This window comes from Epinephelus moara, chromosome 22, assembly GCF_006386435.1.
Source record: "Epinephelus moara isolate mb chromosome 22, YSFRI_EMoa_1.0, whole genome shotgun sequence".
In the NCBI taxonomy this organism is placed as follows: domain Eukaryota; kingdom Metazoa; phylum Chordata; class Actinopteri; order Perciformes; family Serranidae; genus Epinephelus; species Epinephelus moara.
The window spans coordinates 1,404,256-1,431,028 of NC_065527.1; the positions used below are offsets into that span (position 1 = coordinate 1,404,256).

The 26,773-nt window shown below is 43.6% G+C and overlaps 2 protein-coding genes across 2 annotated transcripts in view; one reads left to right on the forward strand and one right to left on the reverse strand.

The window, feature by feature from the left end:
* The window catches only part of gabbr1b (gamma-aminobutyric acid (GABA) B receptor, 1b), a 208,197-nt gene that overhangs the window by 133,752 nt on the left and 47,672 nt on the right, over positions 1-26,773 (forward strand). Inside the window, exons 22-24 of the mRNA XM_050035420.1 lie at positions 4,181-4,309; positions 7,489-7,632; positions 8,118-11,898. Of these exons, the coding sequence (XP_049891377.1) occupies positions 4,181-4,309; positions 7,489-7,632; positions 8,118-8,408 (564 nt within the window). The 3' untranslated portion in view covers positions 8,409-11,898. The remainder of the gene's footprint in view (positions 1-4,180; positions 4,310-7,488; positions 7,633-8,117; positions 11,899-26,773) is intronic.
* Positions 21,431-24,000, reverse strand: LOC126384461 (tumor necrosis factor-like). Its single transcript, XM_050035574.1, has 4 exons — positions 23,674-24,000; positions 23,519-23,546; positions 23,250-23,306; positions 21,431-22,569 (listed from the first exon to the last, which is right to left on the reverse strand). Exons 1-4 carry the CDS (start codon positions 23,839-23,841, stop codon positions 22,100-22,102), a joined length of 723 nt encoding a protein of 240 aa, XP_049891531.1. The 5' UTR covers positions 23,842-24,000; the 3' UTR covers positions 21,431-22,099.

Sequence of the window (26,773 nt, forward strand, 5' to 3'; positions counted from 1 at the left end):
TCATTTTATAGTTGTAGTTTACTGATGTATGAACAGAGGTTACATAAAACCAGAGTGACCGTCCTCTACTGACCAATCAGACTGCAGTGTTCACAGCTCCACCTTTTAGTACCAGATCTGTGTGCTAGGTACCCCAACAGAGGGGGGACCAAACATGGGGACGCTAAGGAACGCTTCTGTTGGGACCATCTACAACTTTCACTGTGGAGACAGAAACAAGACGTCCCAAACTGAACTGAACTGCTCGGTGGACACGGGGTTTTACAAGTTGCTAGATTTTTTTTTTTCACCAAAAAGTACTTGCTAGGGTCCAAGCCTTGAGGCAACAAGGCCGCAGTTTTTATTTACCCAAAAGAAGCATAAAAAATGACAAACCAATAACTGAACAGCTCGGCCAGGAGTCGGCAACCTTTACTATCACAAGAGCCGTTTTTGCCAAAAAGCTCTCAAATAATCTGCCTGGAGCTGCGAAAGATATTTGAGCCTCATAATGAAGGTGACAGGAAGTCTGAATTCACCCATTAACATCACTAACAGGTCTAAATGAGCCTGCATTGACATGTTTGACCACAAGGTGGCGACTCCGCAGTGGCTTTTATGATTGTTTGGTACTTTGAGGATTGGTGGTGAAAGCAAACACTATCAGGTAACCTCAGCCCATAGGAGCTTGGGTTGGGAACCGGAGGGTTGACGGTTCAAGTCCTTGTCTAGACCACACATGGAACGTGGACTGGTAACTGGAGAGGTGCACCCAGTTCACCTCCTGGGCACTTCTGAGGTGCCCTGGAGCAAAGCACCAAACCCCCAACTGCTCAGGGCGCCTGACCAGGGCATTTGTGCATGTGTGTGTATTCTGTGTGTGGTGTGTGTGTGTGTGTGCGTGCGTGCGTGCGTGCGTGCGTGCGTGCGTGCGTGTGTGTGAGAGACAACAGAGTGAAGACATTGAATGTCCCCTCAGAGATTAATAATTAAAGTACGTATGTCCTGTTATCATGATGATGATAAATCTGAGATAAGCTGTATCCAGCACATAATACTGTCAGTGCAGCAGCTCTTTTCCTTTGTGTTCAGTCTGTGTCTTTGGCTGTGACCAGGTTCCTGAAGGATTTTCAGCTGCTCAGTGTGAATATATCTGACACTCTCCCCTCAAGTGTTCTTCAAAGACGCACCGCTCTGTGTGTCTATAATTGGCCAGGCCTGTCCGCTCTGTCACGGCGCCAGATGAAGCAGTCGATTGTTGAGCTTTTTTAATGTGTATCCAAGAACAAGAAGTTCTTTCAATGCAACCACATTTCACTCGACAAATCGCAAAGTATTCTGCTCTGCATGACAATTTAGGAGACAAGTGAGGCGTCTGCTGCTGGTTTGAAACACCATTCTCTTTCCAGCCGGTCTCACACACACACACACACACACACACAAAGTGGCTTTTTAATCAGAAGCATCTCCAGTACGGCTGATTCTGTGATTTTCATTCCCGCTGTCGTATTTTAATTCATCTCTGAGGATTATCCATTATGCACTGAACCCAATTTAAGCCTAAACTGAGTGGGTGAAATGCAAATTGGTTCAGAGAGAGAAAGTGTTTATCTCCATGTTTTCTCTCGTCCTCCTGCTTTGGTCTGCTCTTCCTAAACGACTGGCCTGTCAGACGCACTCTCTCTCTGAAACAAATTAGTTTGATCCTGGTGCTGCGATCTGCAAATGTTGGTTAACTCCAGGATCTATTTTTGGGATCGTCGACATGTTTCAGAAATAAAAAGTGACTGCCGGCTCCTTCTGGGACAGGAAGTGGTCCATGATTCATATGGACTTATTCTGTGGGAGGAAGTAGATCCAGGAAAGTCTCGGGGCAGCAGTAGATCAGTCCACAGGGACCTGAGTTTGGAACCGAAAGGTCGCCAGCTCAAGTCCCCGTCCAGACTAAGCATGGAGAGTGGACTGGTACCTGGGGCCAGTTCACCTCCTGAACCCCCAACTGCTTGATTATCCAGAGCAACAGAGACACTAGCGTCTTTTACACTGCCTCTTCAAAGCAGGAATATCACGTCGCAACCCACCACGGGAGATTTAAAAAGCAGCTGATAGCAGTTAGCAGCTAACTCAAAGAAGAAGAAGCACAGCAGCTGTAAATGTCTGTAAAATGAGAAAACCATAAGATTCAGGAGCGCCTTACCCTCCATATACCCGCCATATAACAGGGACCTTAAATGACTGTTATGGTTTATAACGCGTATGCTTTACATCACACAAGAGACCGACGCCGTCATGCCTCTTTTGATCCCGTGATGCCGGCATGCTGTCTGAAATCACACACTGGAGCTGTCACATATTGTCGTTTGGTTCAACACATCCTCACTCCGACCTCGTCACAGATCGACGTTTGGTCAGGGACTGTCCACGTCGTCATACGACGTTAATAATGATCAACAATGTCAAAGGCTTTAGAGAAATCAAGACAGATCGCACCAGTGAGTTTTCCATGTTCAGAAGCAGTAAACACGTCATTTGTGACTTTCAGAAGAGCTGTAGTTACTGAGATATTAGACTGGGGTGGAGACGAAATATTAGAGTCTGGCTGGATGGATGGACACACAGACAGACAGGTGGACAGACAGACAGACAGGCTGCAGACTGTAGAAACAGTCCATCTCCAGATGAATAACGGTGTTCAGAAATGCTATTTGTTCCAGTGAGGTGGGCGAAATCAACAAGACGAGTTGTGTGAGCGCAGAGGACAGGACTGTGTTTGTGCGTCGCTGTGTGTGTGTGTGTGTGTGTGTGTGTGTGTGTGTGTGTGTGTGTGTGTGTGTGTGTGTAATGACACAGCAGAGAAAACATGGCTGCTGCTGGTCTCAGCCTGCTGCTTCCATTCTCCGGGGTGGATGGGATTTTTCACACAGAGGTGACTGACTGTTGATCAATATGTATTGATTTCCAGCCTCACCTCCACCTCGCTCATGTTTCATTTGATTTCATGCTCTGTCTCTGTCTCTGTCTCTTTCTGCCACCTCTGTTCAGTCTCAGTCTCTTTCTGATTTGGATTCAACTTTCTGAGGACGACAGGAGTGAAACCTGCACGACCAAGTCGACCACACACACACCACATTTATGAAGCTGTTCTTAAAGCTCCAGTGTGTAGGATTCAGGGGGATATATTGGCGTTAATGGGATATATAATAATAAGTCTGTTTTCTTTAGTGTGTAATCTGCTGAAAATAAGAATTGTTGTGTTTTCGTTACCTCAGAATGAGTCGTTCGTCCACCGAGATCATCATGTTGCACTGCCATGTTCCTACAGTGGCCCAGAATGGACAAACCAAAGACTGACTCTAGATAGAGACATTCACATTTTCGCTTTCTCCGCGATGAGCGGTGTCAGAAAAACACTAATTTTTGCTGCTTTATTCAGTGTGTTTACGGGTTTAAATCAGCTGGTCTGTTTGTCTTGGAGCAGACGGGCGGCACAATGGTGCGGTGGTTAGCATTGTCGTTGTTGTTGAATGTGAGTGTGAATGGTTGTCTGTCTCTATGTGTCAGTCCTGTGATAGTCTGGTGACCTGTCCAGGGTGAACCCCGCCACCCCCCCTGTGACCCCTGACAGGATAAGTGTTACAGAAAATGAATGAATGAAATGAAGAGTTTCAACTGGTTGCAATCTGCAGGTCTCACCACCAGCTGCCACTAAATCTGACACACTGGATCTTTAATGCAGATCGATGTACGTGTCATTTCTCTGTTTTTGTCGGTAGCTGTTAGGTTGGACGAGCAACACCGCGGTAAAGTCAGAAAACATGTTCGGCTTTTGCAATGTGGATAAAAGTATTCCAGTGTTCCAGATGAACCACTAGAGGGCAGCAGTATTCAGCTTTATACGAATGAGGAGGTCGTTTGTGTGTTTGGTTTTCAGACAGGATTCTGTCCAAAGCTTTAAGTTCTAATTACAACTCAACAAAGAGACTTTAAAGCATAATTATGGTTCATTAGAATTTGGGTCTTATTTTCGTTTGGCCGTCATCTTCATCACTCACAATAACATCATTTATCTTAAGAATAAAGTCTTGTCCTGGTCTGTGGTGTCTACAGTACTTCCTGTTCCTTGGTGACCTGACAGGTACGCATTGTCTTCCTCTGTAATAACTAACAAACTAAATGTTCCCTCTCCCGCTGCCTCCCTCAGGTGCTGTGTATGATAACAGCTCCAGTCACCATGATCCTGTCCTCCCAGCAGGACGCCTCCTTCGCCTTCGCCTCCTTGGCCATCGTCTTCTCCGTCTACATCACCCTAGTGGTTCTGTTCGTCCCTAAGGTAAACGCAGAGCGCCGTCCTCCTCCCGTCGGCTCCTCCCGTCGGCTCCTCCCTGCAGATTACAGCGGCAGTTTAAGTGTCAGACATAATGGATTGCCTCTCATCAGGGATCTAAGTCATCTGAGCCGGTGTAATATATCACATAATGACCTGTAGATTGGCGCTGCCTTGCTGTGTCAGCATCAGTATGTGCTCGAGTCTTCACCAGGCGGCTGTGCTGCTGTCACCACGGGCGGTGTGTGTGTGTGTGTGTGTGTGTGTGTTAATTTACTCCTCCAGAGACCAGGTGATTATTAAAGATTTTACAGAGAGGAGAGAGTTCAGGGACTTACACTATGTGGCCAAAAGTATGTGGACACTGCTGTCCTCATACTGCTGGGTGTGATGATGAAGAAGAACACTGGCCAACCATCTTTCTGCGGACCTTGGGGACACTCTGAAGATGAGTTCCCTGGGAGTGCAGGTCACAGGCGTGTATGCTTTAACCAGGTCTGACAAGTACTGTGGTGCAATGCCATTCACAACTTTATATGTAGGCAACAGCACTTTGAAGTCTGCTCTAACCTCTGCCGGAAGCCAGTGGAGTAATATGCTCATAGAACACGAGCTGCTGCGTTCTGTAACATCTGAAGACCTGGAAAACTCTTCTTTGGCAAACCTGACAGAAGGGCATTACAATAATCTAGCCATGATGTGACAAAAGCATGAATAAGGATCTCAGCATCCTTAAATTAAAGGATAGGTCGAATCTTAGTAATGTTCCTTAGGTGAAAAAAGGACACCTCCTTTATATGAAAATCAAACGAGAGGGACTGATCAAGAAGCACACCAAGATCTTAACTCTGTCACTGCAGTGAATCACAAAATCATCCAGAGACAAAGTAAAATGTTCATACACATGCTTTAGTTTAGCAGGACTGATGATCATCATTTCTGTCTTAGCCGAGTTAAGTAACAGGAAATTTCTAGATCACCATCCCCTAACTGCAGCTACGTCTCAAGTTTAGTCATATCTGACCCATTTTGAAGGATAATAGGCGTAAACAACTGTAAATCATCTGCACAACAATGACAAGAGATCCCAAATGAACGTAAAATCTGACCCAAGGGTGCCAGGTAGAGAGAAAATAGCAGTGGGCCAAGTACAGACCCCTGTGGAACCCCCATGACCAACAGCATGCGGTTCAGAGAATGTGACTGAAATTCTTGTCATTTTTTATGTGATTGCTGCTGATGGAAGGTTGAGACAGACACAAGTAATCACTGCTGCATTTTTCTAGTTTTCCAAATATCTCAGTGTTGTGATCATTTTATTTCTGGCGTTGTATCGTTAGGTGGGAAATGTTTGTATCCCTAATGACATCGACCACAAATATCCTCCCTGCGCAATCTAAACTGTAGCATTTCATTCACTCACTGAATATTTCTCTGACCTCATTTTGTTTCCACCATTTTCTCCTCTGATTCAGAAACTCTTAAACCTCTTAAAAGTCCTCCTCCCCCCTCCTAACAGTTTTACACCGCAGGAGCTCTTTTAAGGTCTGAGATGCTCTGTGAATAACTTTTATCTTTACTTATCTTTAAGGGGAAATTCTAAGAATGTTGTCAAAATTTCATCTTGCTTCAAATTTACACAGAAGGAATGTGACTAACCTGACAAAAGGTATTTTTTGACCAACATTCTTTGATGAAAGGATTCTCACTGTTTAGAGGTTAGAAACTGAATCAAACCAAGAAGGGGAGTTTCCCCCTGCTGTCCTCAAACAACCTTCGTTATATCTTCACGGAATCATCAGCCTGAAAGCATCCTCCACATTATCTCTGTCTGATGTAGTTTACTTGTTGTGTGAGTGAAGCTCTGCTCCTTTCCCCTAAAATGGAGTGAAAGCTGAGGGCAGGTAAAGACATCATGCCCACCAGAGATACTCTCTGTATCAGATGTAAATGATTTCCTGTATCTGAGGGGGAAAAGCTGAAGGGGAAACTCGCTAAAAACACGTGTGGACGTCTCTTTGACTGGATGGTGAAAACATTCAATCACTGCCAGGTTAGGAAACATGTTAGCATGCTCCTTCCACCACCATCAAACCTCCAAAGGATCCTCCTTGGGTGTCTTGAAGTCCAGACACTGGTGGTCGTGGTGGCTGATGAGTTTGAGACTAAAGACTGATGAGTCTGATGAATCTTTGAGGTAGAGGGTGGGCACAGCATGAAAGCAGAAGGAGGACCATATTTAAAACATGAAGCAGTACAGCAGTAAATACAAAGTATTTTCAAGTCAAAAGGCTCGAGTCCAAGTAAGGTCAGAAATCATTGGTGTCAAAGTCCAAGTCGAGTTGCAAGTCTTTTCTGATTTTGTTGAGTCGACTTTAAAGTCTTCAAACTTGTGACTCGAGTCAACACCTCTGGGAGAGTTAGTCTCTACTGGAGATGCAGCGATATACCAGTTTTAAGGTACTATGATGTAAAAGTTGACGGTAATCATACCGTATACATTTGCCAGTGCAATTGGACGGAGAATCTCAGCTTTATTTTAGTTATTTTCAAAGGGGAGACTTTTAACGTCCATTAACAACATGGTTTCAAGTCCAAGCAATTATAGTAATAAAATGTTTCTTAAACCAACAATAAGCCTTCAGTTTTATTGTACCATGAAAAGCTCTAACCGTTGCAACCCTACTGCCCACGACTAAAAGTGTGATGAGCACAGAAAGAGCCACATTATTATATGAAAAACAATCTGTGGAGTCAATTTTAACTTCAACATGTAGAGCTAGTCATTAGCTGGGTTGACCCGAAGAATCACAAAGTATACTCAACATTTAAATATAGATTCATGCTCTCTAAATATACAATTAGACAATAAGAAAATCTGAAAAATTATATAGTATAAAAAGATTATTTCAAAATCAAATACAAACAGTACCACCGTCCCTGAACATGAAGATCAGACTAAAACAATGAGTGAAGGGTCAATGTGATGGCACAAGCATGGTTAATATCAGGACGTACAATCCTAGACCCTGAATATTCCTCAACAGACACCTGGGCCCAGGAAGAAATAACCATATTAATTACATATAATCAGGTCAAGTAAATTAGGCTCAGTCCAAAAGGAGGCCTGGTGAACTCCTTCAGTGACAGCTGATCCTTCATGACAACATGTATCTGCTTTGCAGATGCGGCGTCTGATCACACGGGGCGAGTGGCAGTCAGATGCTCAGGAGACCATGAAGACCGGCTCGTCCACCAACAACAACGACGAGGAGAAGTCCAGACAGCTGGAGCGAGAGAACAAGGAGCTACAGAAGATCATCCAGGAGGTCAGACGAGCCTTTTCTCTTTGTCACAGGGTTTTATAATTCTTACTTTCCTTCATATTCAGCAGGTAAATGGCTTCAGTATGTAATAGATTGGATCTTTTGAAGTAGGGCTGTACGGGGTACTTCTTCTTTGGTCAAACTGTCACATCCAAGGTCGTCAACAGACGTGTGTGTGGAGGCAGAAATCTCCCTGACAAATATTTTAAAACCTGGTTAAATGAGATTAAAACTGTTGGCAGGGACCAAGTCCACCAGATGAATGTGAGCAAGTGTTTTTAGTAATGTGTTTAAACTGACCCTTTGAGCCGTGTTTGGGGAATCAGTCTGAAACAAGCCCAGTATGTGCCGATCCCCATTCTCCAGTGTTTCCAGACAACTCCCAGATAAATTAAAACATAAGCCCACCATGAAAACAGTCTTAGAGGATTAGAGGATTTGTTTCCCGGAGAAGATTGTTGAATCGTTGTTACCGTTTGTCCCCTCAGAAAGAAGAGCGTGTGTCTGAGCTGAGAAACCAGCTGTCTGAGCGCCAGGCCCTGCGATCGAGGAGGAGAGCGTCCACCGTCACCAATCAGAACCACAGCTCCCCATCTCGTGCCATTACCCAGAGCGACCCCAGGTCCCTGGCCCCTCCTCCGGGGTACCCCGCCCCCATCTCCGACCTCCACCCCATCCCCACGTCCTTCGGCAACTCGTCCAGCCTCTACCAGCAGCAAGACAGCAAGATCAGCCGAAATAACTGCCACACCAGCCGGCTGCAGCTGCTGTACAAGTGAGGAGGCGGAGGGGCGAGGACGGTAATGCCGTTCAGTACTAAAGTCTGTCAGAGGGGCTGACTTCAAACTCATTCCACCAATCAGCAGAGGCCGGAGGATTCCCAGTTTCCAAGCTGATCATTGTGTCATTTTTCTTTTCTCTCAGAGGAAACAGATGTACATGCATCTTGTTAATCATCTAATCTGCCAGTTTATCATGTGCCATCTAAAGTTTGGGTGACGACCGCACTCAGAATTGACTGTTGGCCGAGCCAACCGCCCCCCCTCGGCTACAGCTGCTAACTCGTCAGCCTTTCCATCGTAACAGTGCACAGTTTACAGTCATGGTCGACATGTTCATGTCTGGAACAAAAAGACCTGACCTCTAGATCTCAGAGGACAAAAGCAGCCTCTCATTTTTAGCAGCTGTTAATTTTGAAGAAAAAGACGATATAATTAATTAATCCCTGAGAGGAAATTCAATTTTTCACCCTGTTGTCACACACAGGCCTGAAATACACACACACAACAACACAACTTTAAAGTGAGTGTTACAATTACATGTAAAGTCAATGTAAAGACGTGATTAGACGCAAATTCCCACTTAGGCGGTAACAATGGACGCAACGCGAATGACGCAAGTAGCGCAATTTAACATCATATGCCTGTTCGTGAGAGTTGAAAAAATCTCAACGTCAGCGACCAATTTGCTCTGTGATGGCCAATCAGCATTGAGATCCTCTGGGGACGCATGATGCCGAGGACATAGCAGACAAAGTTCAGTCATTGACTCAGTGATTTTACACACATATGACACGAGTCATTTGCACGTATGAGGCAAGTCAACACAAAATATTCTAGCGTTCAAACTCCCACGACTAACAGGACGCCAAAATTTGCATCGCATTTGGCATGAACGCAACAGGCTTTAGCCACGGTCTGTTAGCACGGTATCATCATCGTAGTCTCATCGAACAGTTTGTATGATATCCTGGGAATTTGCGCCCCATGAATGACGTTACATCCTTAACATTCAGCTACCTAATTAACGCTATGTTACTGTGGTTAGGATTAGAAAAAGAAACATGGTGAGGACGTACCTTAAAATGACTCAAAGTTCATGTGGATCCAAACAGGCAACTCCAGGGAAAAGTCCATCGTAAAACACATAGGATATGTACGAACTAAGGTGCATCGCTTTTTGTAGGAAAGATTTGTGAGAACAGCCTGACATCATATGTGTAGCCCTCAAGAGCATATTTATGACCCCTTCATTAAACATGCGTCTTATTTGAAATTGAGTCAGCTGACGACTGCTTCAGGTCACTGATGTGTGAAATGAAGTCGTATTGTTTGGATGGTAAATGTGAAAGCTGCAGTGCTGGGATGGAAAGGCTGGCAGACGGAGCAACAGTAGCTAACGGTCAATGGGGCTTATGACAGAGCATTTATCATATCTGTACCTTACAGTGTTGCCTCCTAATGTGTTTAGATAGTGCTATGTACTGTATTAAGAGGCCGGACAGAAGGACAGACTTCATGACGATATCAGTTTTGTAACTAAGTAACTGGTTGTATCCGAAACATGATAAGTTTTGTCACTTTAGCTCCTCTTGTTCAATGTTTGATGGTGGTTTTTACATTGTTATTAGTCTCTGTTCAAAGAGACTGCTGAGTCATTGTACATAGTGCTGTGTGTTCATGCTAAACCCCTCACTGTGGATTAACCCGGTCCTGTTGTTTCAGGGCTGAAAAGAAAAGTAAGCTGAGGACACTGCTGTCATCTGTCAGGTATTTACTGTGTCGAGTGTTGTGCCTGCCACGCTCAGGAGCCGAACATGAGGTTAAAGCATCGACTCAGACGCCTCCGTGTGTTTAACGTGAGGCTGCAGCTGCGTCTGTTTTTCTGTGGACGAGACAGATAAATTAAATACGAGGGACGAGCTGTCAGCTGACGAGGCTTAAATGTCAAACCTGAAGCTAATTCAGGGAGATTTTCCTGGTAATATTTAAGCTTTTTGAAGTTGTTCTCGAGGGGCTGAATCATTTTCATGTCTCGTGGATAAGTGTAGCTCGATGCATGTTGCTGCATGTTTGAGAGATTTGTTTCCGGCTGAGGGAACAAAGAAAACGTTGCAGTACAGACTGGTTTGAGCTGGTATCTGTGGCAGCAGCTGTGGAATCTGAAGTTGCTCAATCTGAATTTTATACTAAGACTATATATATTCAGTTTGTGTTTAATTTATTGTATGTTTGAATCATTTTCTCTCTTTCTATACAGATATGGATCAAACAGAGGGCACACGGTGCATCTCAGATTCAGTTATTTTATTTCTTCTGTCAAACAAAGCAGCGCTGACTCAACCCACAGTTTTAAAACTTTGTGAACCATCGAAACCTTTATGACTTTTATTTTTGGTGCCAAACAGTCACCTCAGTTTTGTCTTTTTGGCGAGAGATCATTCTGTCACGGCTGGTCCTGAATCTGTTCAACACACTGACAACATGACTCAAGGAGACCACAGTCAGTCTTTGAAAACAAAATGTATCATCAGCGTATATAGTAATAGTAATCAGTGTTGTCTTTAATCGACCTGGTCTCACTCTGAAGTCGTCGAATACCGGCGCTTGGTCAGCTACTTCCAGTGTCCTTCCAGACATAGACGTTAAAAGCTGTCCTTTCACATCGACATGAAACGGTCTCTGTTGCTGTTTAACAGTGCCCTGTTACTGCCTGACTCTTAGGCTGCAACCGGGATGGGAGACGAGACGAGTTAACAAAGAGTTAAAAGCTCATTTATTTACAAAATAATGATAAATAACCAAACAAACGTGACGGTCAGTACTCAGTCATGTCTGCATGTATGGTTGTGTTGAAATGTCTGTAGACTAAGCAGAAGAACAGCAGCTCCACCGTTAGGGAGGAGGGAAGTCTTTTGGAAGGTGGTGAGCTTTATATCATGAAGCACTCTGGCCCAGGTGTGGTTCATGATGTCAACGACAACCCTCTGCCTTAACTCGCATCCTGTAACAAAAGAGAACAGCCAGGAAAACACACACGTCTGGTGGAGCTGAGTGGGCGGCATCAAGGGGAAAAGACGCTGGACAACACGGAAAGTTTAGGCAGAGGAGGTCAGAGTAGAGCGGGTGGGACGGGTGCTGGATTAAACCAACAACCTCCGTCTTTCACTCGGGAGGTCAGTGTACACTTTCCATAATATTGTAAAGCCAAACCCTGTTCTTTTGTCCTAAACCAACCACGTGTGTGTTGTTGAAGGAAAAAAAAGTCAATTTGTGTTGTTGTACCAACATAGTGCTTTTATTTTGAAAGAGACTATGCAAACTGTACATTTCCTGTGAAAACAGAAGTGTATTTTGAAAACAGACAATGCATGTAACAGGCTGAAGTTGACACGGCGTCCCAGAACGTCAACAACCAACACACCCAGGGTACCTTGGACGTCATATGTGGACGTGGAAAGTCCATGACCAAACGTGGACATGTGACGAGGTCGCAGTGAAGATGAGTTGACTGCCGAGAATATTTTATTTTGAAAGCCCCTGACCGGATGTCGCAGTCAGGCTCCTCTTGTGTCTCGCGCTGCTGTCCGGATGATGAAGATGTCTGACCTCAGTTTTGACAAATCACCATGTGCATCAAAAGCCTGGATCACTGTGAAAGGACAAAAACAGTTCATAGGTTTCTGTTTTTCGACTTTATGATCAGTGATCATGTATTTTCCAGCCACTGATGTACTCAGTCCGTGCATCTGTGTCCATGACCGAACGCCGATACGTGACAAGGTCGGAGTGAGAATGTGTTGCATTAATCTAACACATCCTCACTGTGACCTCGTCACATGTTGCCGCTTGGTCAGTAGACTTTCATGTCCACATATGACGTCCAAGGTACCCTGGGTGTGTTGGTTGTTGACGTTCTGGGACGCCGTGTCAACTTCAGCCTGTTACATGCATTGTCTGTTTTCAAAATACACTTCTGTTTTCACAGGAAATGTACAGTTTCTGCCTGTGGGATGTGCACAGACTTTTTCAAATTAACTTCTGTGGAAGACTGTAGTTAGGTTTGTACATTGATACAGGAAGCGAACACTGGCCGCCTGGGTGAAAATCTGGTGTTGTTGGACCCATCCACCACCGCTCCCACCTGCCCTTTAGGGACTTTCCAGAACCTCATTGTCGTCCAGCGACGTTTCAAACTGACACCGTGCGGTGGTGTTATTAACTGACACGGCCCAACAACGCAACATACCACCACAAGAGGATGCCTGTGATTCGACAGTGTCCAGGGTTCCTACGCAAGTATGGAAAGTATGAAAAGTATGGAAATAAATTTGATCAATTTCCAGGTATTAAAAAGTATGGGAAATGAAAAATAAAGAATGGAAAAGTATTTATGTTTCCAGACTATTACCACTGTTCTAAAATACTGTTTTCTAAAATAGAAAATTAGGTATTTCCAAAAATAATTGAATCAATCCGGATCGTGTTTTATGCCAGGCCAAGCACAGTTTGTGTGAGAGCAAACGTCTCAGAAAACATACCGTCCCTTTTACCTGATTGACAAGTGGTATGTCCAGTCCGCTGCCCCATGACCCTCCTCCAGCCCCCCAGGTATCAGGTTTCACTCCAACACTGCACCTTCGACAAGAAGACGAGTTTCACATGGTTCACAATGGGTAGATGCAAGTTTTTGGATGGATGGCTTGACAATACTGTATATAAACACTGGTTGGCCAAGGATTCCCAATTCACACACAGAGCTAGATGCAAGCTTTGTGTGAAATCGTTTGACGTCGCCAACATGGGGGAGAAGGCGATTCTGAGCCACATGAAAGGAAAAAACACAGACGTCTCGTTACTGCATCGCTTGCACCCAGAGTCCCAACCTTTTTGCCTCAGCCCACACACTGAACTTACCTGAGTTTATATTTGCATGCCATTATGGTACTTGGCTACAATCGCCTATTAAGAATAATTAAATATGATGTGAAATATGATACACTGATATATTTACTCAGATGTCGCATATTCTCTGAAAAATGCAGAGAAGTCTGGAAATTAGGGTATGGAAAAGTATGGAATTTTGAAATTCCAAATGTGTAGGAACCTGAGTGTCTGACGTAGACATCAGTGACCAAGCTGCGGTATTTGATGACTGCACAATGAGAACAGGATGGTTAATCACATCTGGCCTGACAGAAGCATGTTTAGAAAAAAAGGAAAAGTAAACAGTAAATTCAACAGAAATTCAAATACGAGCAGCACCAGAGTTTGGACTAATACTGCACATGACACTGATTTCTGTTTATCTTGTCTGACTTGCTCTCTTGCTAAAAGTGTCAGATGAAACTCCCCCAGGGTTGGTTAATGACGGAGGCCATCACACTGCCTCAAGTTCAGTTTGCAACAATAGCTCACACATTTCCTCCACAGCTATAAACAAACACAGAGTTTCTGGTCTTGAAAATAAAACCGACAGGCTGGTATCAGATTTCCCCCGTATTATCCGCCGCAGCATTTCACTTCCCATTGTGTTCACTCTTCTGCTTTTTTTGGTCTCACTTCCAAATATAGCTTTTTGTGGGGATTTTGTAGACAAACAGGAAGAAACTGTTTCAATGAAAGGCTTTTTCATGCTGAAAGCAAAACTGCAGCATGTGCTTGTCTGTCGAGAGAATAACAGGGATAGCAACATGGGGCTTTTGGTTTCTCATTCCCTCTTTACATGTGAGTTTTTTGAAACATGCTAAAAATAGGCAGTAAACTCCTTTCCCACAGCCAGTGGATTGTGTAGCTACCATGCAGCAGACGAGCATGCTTTCTGTTCTCTAATTGGTCACTTTCAGCGTCACATATCCCCTGAAAAACAGGTTAGTAAACAGTAAAGGTTCCTTTTCGTCTGTTACTCATTGAGCCTCTCCGTAACCTTCCCCATTTAAAACAAAAGCAAGACGTTAGTTTGGGACTGTCAGCTTTAGGTTACTATCAGGAAACATGGGGTGGCTTTTATCGAGTGACCAAAGTCTTTATTAAAACAACGTCTTTCATAAAACAACATGGGTTTGTTTGGCTGCACTGTAAACAGACACACCAGCAGCTTTTCTATTTTATTTTTGACAAAGTAGCTGCTCAACCATCATCATCCTCACTGCGACCTCGTCACATGTCCACGTTTGGTCATGGACTTTCCACGTCCACATATGACGTCCAAGGTACCCTGGGTGTGTTGGTTGTTGACGTTCTGGGACACCGTGTCAACGGTAGGTTTAGGAAAAATAACAGAGTTTGGCTTTACAATCTTACGGGACGTGAAGTCAGTGTTTGTTGGACCCATCCACCACCCCTCCTGCCTGCCCTACTCTGACTTTGGCTGCCTTAACTTTCATCATTGTCCCGTTGTGTTTCCCCCCTGACGCCACCGTTAAAACTATAACTGCGAACAGCTGTGTATCACGCCAATGTTAAACTATGGCTTTTTTCATCAGAAGTCAGTGACCAAGTGCCAGATTTCGATGACTTCGGAGTGAGACCAGGTTGGCTGAACAAATGTTTGCTACAGTAATGAATCGCACTTCTTGTTAGCAAGATAACCACGGGTGTCAACGAAGAAACAAGGACTTAAATCTTATGCCCGGGCCACACTGCCTACCTCTTTCTGTGCGTGACGGCTACCTAGCTGACAGTGTTCATATAGACAGTGTTACTGCTGCGGCACTGCTGCCTGCCAACTATATCATTCTGTACTGAGTCTCCGTTTGATAATTGCCATCAGTGTTTTACAATAAAGGAGCTGAAGAGGTTGTGTCCACAGAAACGCCAAAGGGCTTCAGATTTGAAACAGAAACAGGAAGTGTTGAGTTAAAATTAATTATATGTATCTGTGAGATAATGTACAGATGTAGACATTGATACTGTAGTGAAATGTTGCTGGTGTGATGTCAGTGTTGCCCTCAACACATCATTTTCACTGTCTGTTTTTGCTCCAAACAGCACGCGTCACAGAAAAAAACAATAGGCAAAACTCTGGATCGGTAGATGAGTGGCAGCAACGCCACGATTGTGTACCTGTTGATGTGTGCCCTGTGGCTGTTCTAACCTGTTGCCCTGGGTGAAAAAATAAAAAGCAAGAGGTTCTTCGATGCACACTTGCTCACGCAGGCAGCGTGGCCCTGGTGTTAAAGGGATACAGCCCCAATTTTCAACCAGTTCTCAGTCACTGCAGTGTATACAGCGTGTGCCCGGCCGTGTCATTATTATCCAAATGGAGTTTGCTTCAGTTTTCATGGAGACCTTGACGTATGATTTTGGCCAAACTTCAGGTTCCTTGGTGAAGAATGAATTTTCATGCTCAGTTTCCATGTAATGCAGAACCTGTCTCTCTTTGTGACGCCTCTTTATTTTTATTGAGGGTCCAGAAGTACATTTTCACTGTCTTCAACCCTCATGACAAATGTAAGGCTTGATCTCTACCTGAGGTACAGAATTTGTCTTGACTTCCACTTTAGTCTCATGTTCTCTCGGTGTGGTAGCACAGCTTGTGTCATTAGCATGGGTTGTCGTGAGCACTTGAGGCGCAGGTGTATAAACCATGACACTGCACGGTACTCCTGCTACATTCCTGCAAAGCAACCATGTGTAAATATCTTCTGTATGTGTGTCTGTGACGATGTGTTTTAACTGTAGAGTCTGTAAAGCAGTGAAGATGTAAGTGATGTCGATACACATGACAATATGCACACTGACTGTAAATAACGATGATGTAAATAATGATGACATTTGACTTTGCATATACGAGCTGGATTTCATGTGGTACAGTATTAAAATATATTTCTATATGCTGTAATATCTGATATCAGATTATTTGAAATGCAAAAATGAAAATAAAACTAGTTGTTTTTCCCAAACTGTCGTCTGTGTGTGACGCAGCAGCGTGGTCACCCGCCACGTAGGTCCAGACTGAAATACCTTTGCATCTGCTGGATAGATTTGCACGAGGTAAACAGACATACACACCCTGAGAGGACGACTGCTAGAGACTTATGTGATACTGCTTTGCATCTAATGCCACCAGCAGGTAAAGTGAAACATCTCAGTGTCTACTTGATTAGTTGACACATCTTAACATATTATTATTAATGTCATTTTAGATGGTATATTTAAGATAAGTTATTTTACATAAGCATCTATTGTTAGTGTTTGGTTGTGCCACCTTGCAATTTAGTAGAAACTAGAATTGTATGCTTCTGCTTGACCTTCGATCTTTCAGATATAAAAAGTCATGTTTTGTGTGGTCACAGTGACCTTTGACCACCAAAATCTAATCATTTCATTGTGAGTCCAAGGAAATGTTTGGGGCATCCATCCATTTTCATCCACTGATCCGAGGCCAGGTCTCAGGGGCAGCAGGCTGAGCAAAGCGCCCCAGATGTCCCTCTCCTCAGCAACACTTTCCAGCTCCTCCTGGAGGACCCCGAGGTGTTCCCAGACCAGATGAGATATATAATCCCTCCAGTGTGGCCTCCTACCAGTGGGACGTGCCCAGAACACCTCTAACAGGAGGCGCCCAGGAGGATCCTGATCAGATGTTGAACCACCTCAACATGAAGGAGCAGCGGCTCTACTCCGAGCTCCCTCCAGATGTCTGACTCCTCCCCCTATCTCTAAGGCTGAAATCGATGATTGATTCATCACCCTCCTTAACTCAAACCGTCTCCATGGAGTCTAGGCACCAACAACTTTTCACATTTTCCGTTCCTATGTGCACGTGTTAATAAATATTCTTTTTGCTATATAAAACAAGTCTCTCCTGGTTGACGTAGTGCTGCAACGAACGCCACCAGCAGGTCATGTGATGTAACAACCTTGATGAGCTTTCATCAGGCAACAACATCAGATCAACATTTACTACCCGTTCACTCAACATTCCCATCAGCCTCAGCAGCACAACATCTTTTAACATCAGCATATTACCACTGTTATTGTGAGCACGCTAGCATGCTGTTAGCATTTAGCACATCCTCACAGAGCTATATGTAGACCCTCAGTACTATGACAGCAACAACACACTAGAGGAAGAGAAATCAGAGCCAGTGAGGCGTGACATCATCAGAGTAAAGTCTTTATTTGAATAAAGGAAAGAACCAGTCAGTTTCAGCCACACTGGGTTTTCCTCAGGTTTTGGCTGCACTGACTTTTCTGGGGACCATGAATATTTATACCAGATTTTATGGAAATGAGATGATGAGGGAAGTAAAGTCTTACAGACGTGTTGTAATTCTTACTGGCTGCCTGCAGAGGATGTTAAAGCTCTGAGCTGAAACAAGATGCAGCAGGACGCCGCTCATTTCCCGAGAGGTTAATATTCAGCTCTTCTTCCCATTTCACATTCAAATGATTCCTTCCATGAAAGTTTTGTAAACTCTTATACAGTGTGGAGACTATTTAGGACGGGGTTAGTTTATACTTTAATCACATTATTACCTTGAAATTCCTTTTCTGTATTATAAAAGTGTCTGAGCTGAAAATATCTAAACCAAAGTTTGCCTCAAGTAGATTTACTGATTTTATTCCAGGTATGAATACAGCCTCTGATTCATGTGGAGCATTATTGTGTTTTGCTGTTGTCGACCCTTTCCCTCTTGACTTGTGTATCTTTAGTTTTAATGTTCTTCATTTTAATTATTATTTATTTTCTCCTTATGCACACATTAACACACAGAAATGCACACAGGTGTTGCAATGGAGATAAACGACAAACTTTTTGCACCTTTTCAAAGTGATATAAACAAAAATGTTAAATATGAAGTACATTGGAAAGAGGAAGTGATTAGAAATAATTTATGTCTGAAAAGTGAAAACAAAAGAATTGATTTGGAGATACAAACTGAAAGCCCTCTGTCAGAAACATACTTTCCACGGCCGGCGTGTGGTGCTGCTCTGTGAGCAGCGGCGGGAGGAAGCAGGGGGATTACCAGATTAGCAGGGAGTTCCCCTCCTCCCCTCCGCGATCTGTAGCTGTTGAGGAACTGTTACTCCACTGGAAACTTTCTCACTACAGTGTAAATGAAGAGGAGCACAGAGCAGCAGAGGCGAGTCATGGTGTCTTATGCAACACCGAAGCTATAATCGTCCACTGTCACTGGTGATGAGATGACTTGGTTAATATTGTAATGGTAAAGCTGACGTATGATGAGTAAGTGTTGTGAGTGGATCCTCCGGGGATCATGTTTCTGTTGCCTTTTCATCCATCGGTCATCCTTCGTATTCAAAGTGCGGCCCTCTGTCACCCCGAGGACTCTCCCGTGTGGCTGACATTAGTTTCCTGCTCTCATGAAAGGCGAGAAATCGGCCACCCCTGAGTGGGAGAAGAAGTCCACACTGCCTGACCTTCATGATGATATTTTCACTGAGTTCAAGAAAGTTTTTGACCACACGACCTCGGGACATGAGGAAGCTCAGAGCCCACGAAACCTTTGCCTTAAACAGTGATGGGCAGCTGACATGATCATATAACTCTCCTCAGTAACAAGTCGTGTAACCAATTGACCTATGGCTAAGCCACGCCCCCTCCACTCACTCAGACAAACTATCAACATTCAGTGACCAGCGCTATGGCAGGTGTCACAGTACACGGCATTTCACAGGAGGCAACTGATGATTTTTGGGGACATAACGATCAGATGTCATTGAGAAGTAACCAAAAGGGCCTAAACTACGCATTGGAGGGATATATTCATCATTTTATTGTTGAGAAGGTCGATGAAAAGCTTAAATTACAAGCCAAAATTTACAGGTCACAGTGTACGCTTGTGAACCGCATCTGGTTGCCGTCACCATCAAAGACAACAAGTTAAAGTGCCACTGAAGTTAAGGTTTTTGGCTCAGAATATGAGAAAAGGATAACGGCCTTTTTACCATCTTTACCAAGAGTGTCTCTCCGTTAGTTTGGTGCTACAGTATTTACACTGAATCATTCAGCATAACGTTTGCCAACCTTTGTTATCTCTGCCATTACAGATAAGTTAATGAAGCTAAGCTCCAGAAGTTAACGTTAGCTTAACTAGAGCCCTTTGGACAACAGCTAACAATGATGTACGATCACCAAAGTACAAAACTAGAACAAAATAGGCTAATGAACTCCCAGCAAACAAGGTGACATGATGAACAACGCAGCTAGGAGCTAACGTTAGGCTAACTTTAGCTAACGTTAGCTAGAGATGTTAAAGATAACTTTATATTTCTTTCCAGCAAAGTGACAATATGTTGCCTCAAACACAATGTTGACTTACCTTAGAACAGATGTAGACATCATTGTTAATCTTATTCACGTTGAGTTGATGTTGTGGTCTAACGTTACCACACAACTTTATCCAAAGGAGACACTTTTCTCGGTTGAGATGTGGTTTAAAGTGTAAAAAATACACCTGGTCGCCCAGCCTCTCAGGATACCTTGTGTCAGAGTTGCATGTACCCCATGCACACCGTTTGACCATTTTTAAACTTCAAATCTCAGAAAAAGCTCATAAAACCGAACAAAACTGACTTTCTGTATTTCAATGGACGTCCAGGCAGAGAATGTCCCAGTATATGGGAATGGCTATACGCACTGTGATTGGCTCATCGTGTCTGAGGGCGGGGTTTAGCCATACAGTTACGCACTGTGATTGGCTCATCGTGTCTGAGGGCGGGGTTTAGCCATACAGTAGGTCAATTACTAATAAAATACCAGAATTAAAAAAAAAAAAAAAAATCATGTTTTCAGGTTGTCTGTTGGTCATTTCGTCCATTCGTCCGTCCCATTCTTGTGAACACAATGTCTCAAGAATGGTTAAATTTGGCACAAATGTCCACTATTAAAGATGAACTGATTAGATTTTGGTGGTCAAAGTTTTTTCGACTTTATGATCAGTGATCAATTATTGTGTGATGGCAACCAGTCTCTTTGAGTGTAGATCATGCGCTCCTGGTTTACTCATCATGAATAACTTTTCTTATGAGTGAAGCTTTTATCCATAAATGGTCAAAGAGGCACAGCTGTTTCTGCTGAGTGTTATCATCCTCCCTACACGACAGGACAAATAGAGGAAGGAGGAAGTCCTACGACTGTTAACACTGTATATTTGCAAATATGGTTTAATGTCCTTCGTTACCAACACATCTTCACTGCGACCTCGTCACACGCACAGCTCTATCAGGGAGAAATATAAAGAAACAATACTTGTCAAAGGTGTAACGAGTCACAAGTAACAAGCCCGACGATTTTGAATTTCTTCATACACCAGTGGCTTTAAACACGAACCCTCCGTGGAGATTAAAGGTGACACTATAAGGTCTGCAGCCTGCTCCGCTGCGTGGACTGCAGCTTTAGTCAGCCAAGATTCCTAAATTTGCTGAATTCAACGGACAGTATGTTGGCAAAAATGTGAGCATGAGAACATATTGAGATGGACAGAAGCAGAGAGAGGTGGATAACGCTAAAGGAGAGGTTTCAGAGGGTTTAATGGATATTTATGATACTTTTTTATGGGTTGTGAAATGTGGACATTTTTGGGATGTGTTGTAAATGTTGACTGCAGCTGCAAAAGAGAAACTTACCCAGTGTATAATACTCAATATTTAGATTTTCAGTTCTCCATTAAAGCTTTATCTAACCTCTAAATGACTTTCTGTCAACGTGTTATAGTCTAAAGTTTTTTTTAGCCAAAGCTTCTTCCAGAGAGTTCACCGCTGTCATTCATCATCCCTCTGATATACAGCATCACAGTCACAAGTTAGACTGGTGAACATGAGTGTGTTGCATCACGTGGTCATATCATAATCACCGCAGAACACACTGTGGTATTTAATCATTCAGATAGTTTCAGTTTCTAATGAAGCTCAGCTCACCAGTCTGCCTCACTTCTATCGTACTGGAGCGCAAACTAACACAGATGAATCTTTCAAAACTTCTGCAGACACAACTTTTCGCTTGGCGTGACATCACGACGAACACAGACATCCTTTTCTCTTCAAAATGATTTTTTATTCAAACATTTTTACAGCACCACAGGCACCATGGAATTATTTGCAAATGTCAGTGATAATTACACTGACAAACAGCAGATCACACTGATTACCCCTTTGAATAAATTAGCTCATAAATTATGCATAAAATCCAACACAAATACTGTTGTAAATGAACACACACATGAATACACACATAAATAAATAAGTAAATAAATAGATAAATAAATAAAATAAATATGATAATGTTATGTTGAGTAAATATAACTTTTAAAATCCACCTCTGCCAGCCTGTAGTGACACAATCAACACACAGCAGCTACAGCACATTCATACAAATGCACTGGCTTCAGCACTGCAGTACAACAAAAGGTACTGACGTTAAGGTGAGTACATAGTACATAACATTATGGAGCCATAGACATATCTATGGTGGGTCATTACATCACAGTGAGCACTGTTGGTCAGTGCTGCACCTGATGTATCTGGGTTTACATCCAAACTTTAAATGACTTTCTAAAGGTTTGGGTGTAAAGTCCACAGTAACAGTTGCATTGACAGTTTAGTGCAGTGTATATCGTCAGACATTAAACAGCGTAGGTGAGATCAGGTGAGGCAGCAGGCTGTAGGCCTCACAGCGGAGTCGCTGTGTACATTCATATCTTCACCTGTCGCCCTCAGTCACCTCCTCACAAGGCAAACACACCAAAGAAGGTCTTCCCCGGCTCGTCCTCCAGGCTCTGCAGCATCCTCATTGGCATCTCCGTCTTGAGTCTGTCCCCCTTCCTCAGGTTGAACACAGCTCCCATGTACACGGCGGAGAACCAGTGCCCGTCCTCGTCAGGATTGCTGTCAGCTGTCTTCTGGCAGACGGTGCGGATGGAGTGCAGGATGGTCTGGTAGGACTTCTGGCCGTCGTCGTTCCCGTACGATTTGGACCAGCGCTTCACAGTGTGGCTCAGGTGGACCAAGGGCTGTGAGATGATGTCATCGGCGTCACTGCAGTTGACCCGGAAAGAAGCTTGGCTGTAGACGAAGTAGAGGCCATGTTGAGGAATCACAATTTCATTGTCTTCGAGCCGCAGCCCTCCTTGAGAGTGGGACTGGTCCACCTGACTCCTCCATTCCACTGAGGTCGTCCTCTCAGGGTTGTATTCTCCTGATGAAGAGTATAAAGAGACGGTTAGGGTGAAACTAGAACTGACTGTCAGGGCAAAGGTTTAAACATTTTCCAACAAGAACAGAGAGGAGTCCATATAATAATGCCTTATTCCAGGACTCCATGGAAGAGAATATCTTATCTCAACGGCTCTTTCCTGGCTAAATACGAGGGGATGCCGATGTTTATTATGCATCCCAAGTAATTTCTGATTAATCACAGAGAAATTAAACCATGTCCCATTTTGCTTTAAAGCCTACACCCATGGCACCCATCTAAAGGACCAGAGTTGCTTTAACAGGACCTAAAACCTTCAAAACAATCCCTAGAATTTCTTCAAGAACCAAATGAACATGCTCAAGAAGCACTGGAGTGCCCAGCAAGCCCTTGAACTTCTACAGATAAAAAAAAACCCTGAATTCTTCAAAGTGCTGATTAATCCCTCAAGACCTTCCTGAAGGAGGCAAAGAGCTTGATCGAGAACCCCCCAGAATTTCTTTCAGGTACCCGTAACTCTAACCCTAACGCCTCAAAGACCCATGGTCTCACAACAACTGGACTGACACAACCAAGAGTTTAGAGTCTACACAGAGCCAGTCCAAAATATTTTATTGTCCCTGTTATATGCAGGAAACAGCCACAGGTATTGTTTGATACTGAAATCATTGCTTTTTGTTTACCTTCTAGATGAATGGCCGCTCTGACGTTTGAAATTTGCCTCAAGGTGTGACGGAGATCTGGAGAGAAGAGAAGACAGAGGTTAATAAAATGAGGTAAACCACAACTTATCACAATTTAGAAGCATCTCAACACTGATTTAAAAAAGAGGAAACTCTCTGGACAGCTCATTATCAGTTATTAGATGCTACACGGCTGTTACTATCAACTCATTGATATATTATTTATTTATATTACTCATATTTAAGAGAATTAAGGGAACAGTTCTCACCGAAATTTTCTTCATCTTGTCCTGGGCCCTGTTTCAGGAAGACAAGGATAGAGAAAGTGTTATTAAAGAAAGGTGCAGGTGAGATGGACCACTTGCTGTGAGAAGCATCCGGCCCGTCAGTAATTCAGAGACTAATTTCAGACTTGTGTTCCCACCTTGGTTTGCCTGTTGTAGACGAGGACAGCAGCAGCAGCAGAGGCGAGGCAGAGTGTGAACACCAGCAGGGCTGTGGTTAGCTTCGAGCCGGGTCTGACTGGCGTTGTTTGTTTCCTGGCGTCTGCGTCGACAGCGGCATCCAGCATTACTTTGCATTCACCTTCCATCGTTTCAAATGAGTTCCTTCTGTCAACTTCAAGTCAAGCTCAGGCGCCTTTCTGGAGAGCTTCCTTTCTTCTTCTACTGTTGCTCTGGTTTTGTGACTGACACTCAGAGTTTGGCTCTTTTTAAAAACAGTTACCTCTGGGGAAACTCCAGTGATGTCACTCACTGTGAGTGAGTGGAGATTTGATGAGGAAGAGAGAGCCAGGGCAGGGGAGGATCTTACACACCACACACTCCTACACGCAGGGCATCTATATGACTGTGTTATCCCATTAGCTTATTCACACCTGTAGAAACCCCTTTTACAACTACACACACACACACACACACACACACACAGAAGTCTACAGATACTCTCACACAGATGAGGATACACACGTGTTCTTAAACGTGCTGCCGTGCAGCCACATACCACTCACAGACCCTACACAAACACCACCAAACTCAGCCAGACGACCTTTTCACAGTAAAAACGCACATTTCAGCCGGTCAGACCGCGTCAGGTGTGTGTTTGCGTATGTTGTGGTGTCATGTCCGTCTCTATGTGGGTCAAACATATGGAAACTGTGTTAGAGTGTGGGGTAACAAGCCGCAGACACATCATTCACTTATTCATCAAAGCATCTGCCGTGTTTGCCAGTGTTGCTATAAACTTGTCACAGTTTTAGCAGAGGATGTTACACTATGTACTACGGCCTGAATTAAAATGACCTGCAGCTGATGCGTCACTGATAATATCTGCAGCGCACTGTGTCACTTCCCTTTATGTTTAAAAACAGACAGATGGAACGCAGAGCCTCGTAGTTCTGCTTTAGCTGGTTATTAATGTGTCGAAATAGAAATACAGAACAATGTCAAAAAAGAAAAAGAAAGAAAAAGTGATGTAGTTGGGAGGTGGTGGGGGTCGATACAGCAGAGCATCATGGTATTTTTATGTGGCAATACTACTACTAGAATCCATCCATCCATTTTCATCCAGTCATCAGGGGTCAGGCTGAGCAAAGCCCCCCAGACGTCCCTCTCCCCTGCAACACTCTCCAGCTCCTCCTCCGAGGTGTTCCCAGACCAGATGAGATATATAATCCCTCCAGTGTGTTCTGGGTCTGCCCCGGGGCCTCCTACCAGCTGGACGTGCCCAGAACACCTCTAACAGGAGGCGCCCAGGAGGATCCTGATCAGATGTTGAACCACCTCAACATGAAGGAGCAGCGGCTCTACTCCGAGCTCCCTCCAGATGTCTGACTCCTCCCCCTATCTCTAAGGCTGAGCCCAGACACCCTACAGAGGAAACTCATTTCAGACTACAAGAATTTTATAATTAATTTCTTTTTCAGTCCACTAGATAAATTTCGCCGCAAAAAAGTATTGAGTGAGATGAACAGACGGGAAACTAGATAAAACAGACAAAGTTTTCCTTCGGGGACAAAATTTACAGTTAACATAAAAAGTAATGAAAAATTAAATATGGACTGAAAAGGTCTCTCAAACCTTTCCTGAGATACGGAGGCCCTTTTTGGATTGTTTTGATTTGCTAACCTTCGAAGAAGAAGAAAGAAGGATTTTTTGTTGTTGTTTTGCTATGGGTTTCTATTTTCTTCCTTCCCTCCTTTCTTTGGGAATCACAGATTCTGATTTCAGTTTGTCAACATATAACAGTGTTTCCTTACAGTCGGGGGAGGAATGGTTGAATTGAAGTCCGTTTTTTATTTTTTTTTGTAGGCTCAAGACTTTAAAAAGTCAATAAAACATTCATTCATCCATTTTCTGTAACCGCTTGTCTTATTAGCGGTGGCGGTGGTGTGTATGACAAAACCATCTCACCACAACATTCTCACCTGAAAGGGATAGTTTGGATTTTTTTTTTTTTTTACATATAGTGGACTTCTGTCGGCACGCCCCCAGTTTGGAGAAGCAGGTTGGAGTCTGACGACGTGGAAGCGACACAATGTACTGCTGTGGACGAGCGTCATCAACAACACATGTTGTAGTTACCAAAAAAAGTCCAACCCCAAATCGAAAGGTGTTCGCTGTATCAAGAGTGTTTTCACCACTTCACCCCTGTCAGACAGCACGTTTCAACGGGGAAGCCGTCAGCGCTTTCAGTTCCCCATCCATGCTCTCATCAACACCACCAGACTCCATTGAGAAAAACATGAATTCGGCTCACTGTACACAGGAGCTGCCGGTGTACCACTGCCTAGTGCCACTGTTAGTTAGTTTGTGTATGTGTGTGACGTTGATGAATCCAGACTGACTCTTTAAAACACCAAAGTGACACCATAACACAAACTGACTAACTGATGGAGGCAGCTGTACACCAGCAGCTCCTGTGTTCACTGATATTGATTTTAACCCTGTAAGACCCAGATATAGAAAAAAATGAGCAAATTTTTTTTGACCTCTCAGATATTGTTTTAGGAGGCCTCTGATGTAGAAATCAAAGCGTTTTCAAATTTTTTACATTTTAGTAAGTTTTGGGGGAAATGTTGTAAATTTGCAATGTTGGGCACAGTTGGGAGCAGAACTTCTGTGTTTGTACTCACTTTGTCTGAACAGATATACAGAACATTTAAGTATTCATTTGCAGGGTTGATTGCTTACTTAGCCCCATAACAGTATATATCATGAGTAATAATCACACAACAATTATAGTTTTATGAATAAGCATTTATTAATAAAAATATTGGAAAAAAATATATTTACAAAACTTTTTCCTCCGTCACTTTCAATGTGGTTTACTACATTCAAACAATACTGTCTGGCTGGTCTATTATGCTCTCTGCTTATCATACTAAAAGGAACACATGCATCCCCCCAGAGCACTTACAGGTTCACATTCAAGACCATTCGCACCTGTCCCTGAACAATGCAACAGGCATCCCCCCAACAAATCCAGAACATTCAGAACCTGTTTTTCTATCTCCTAATGCTACA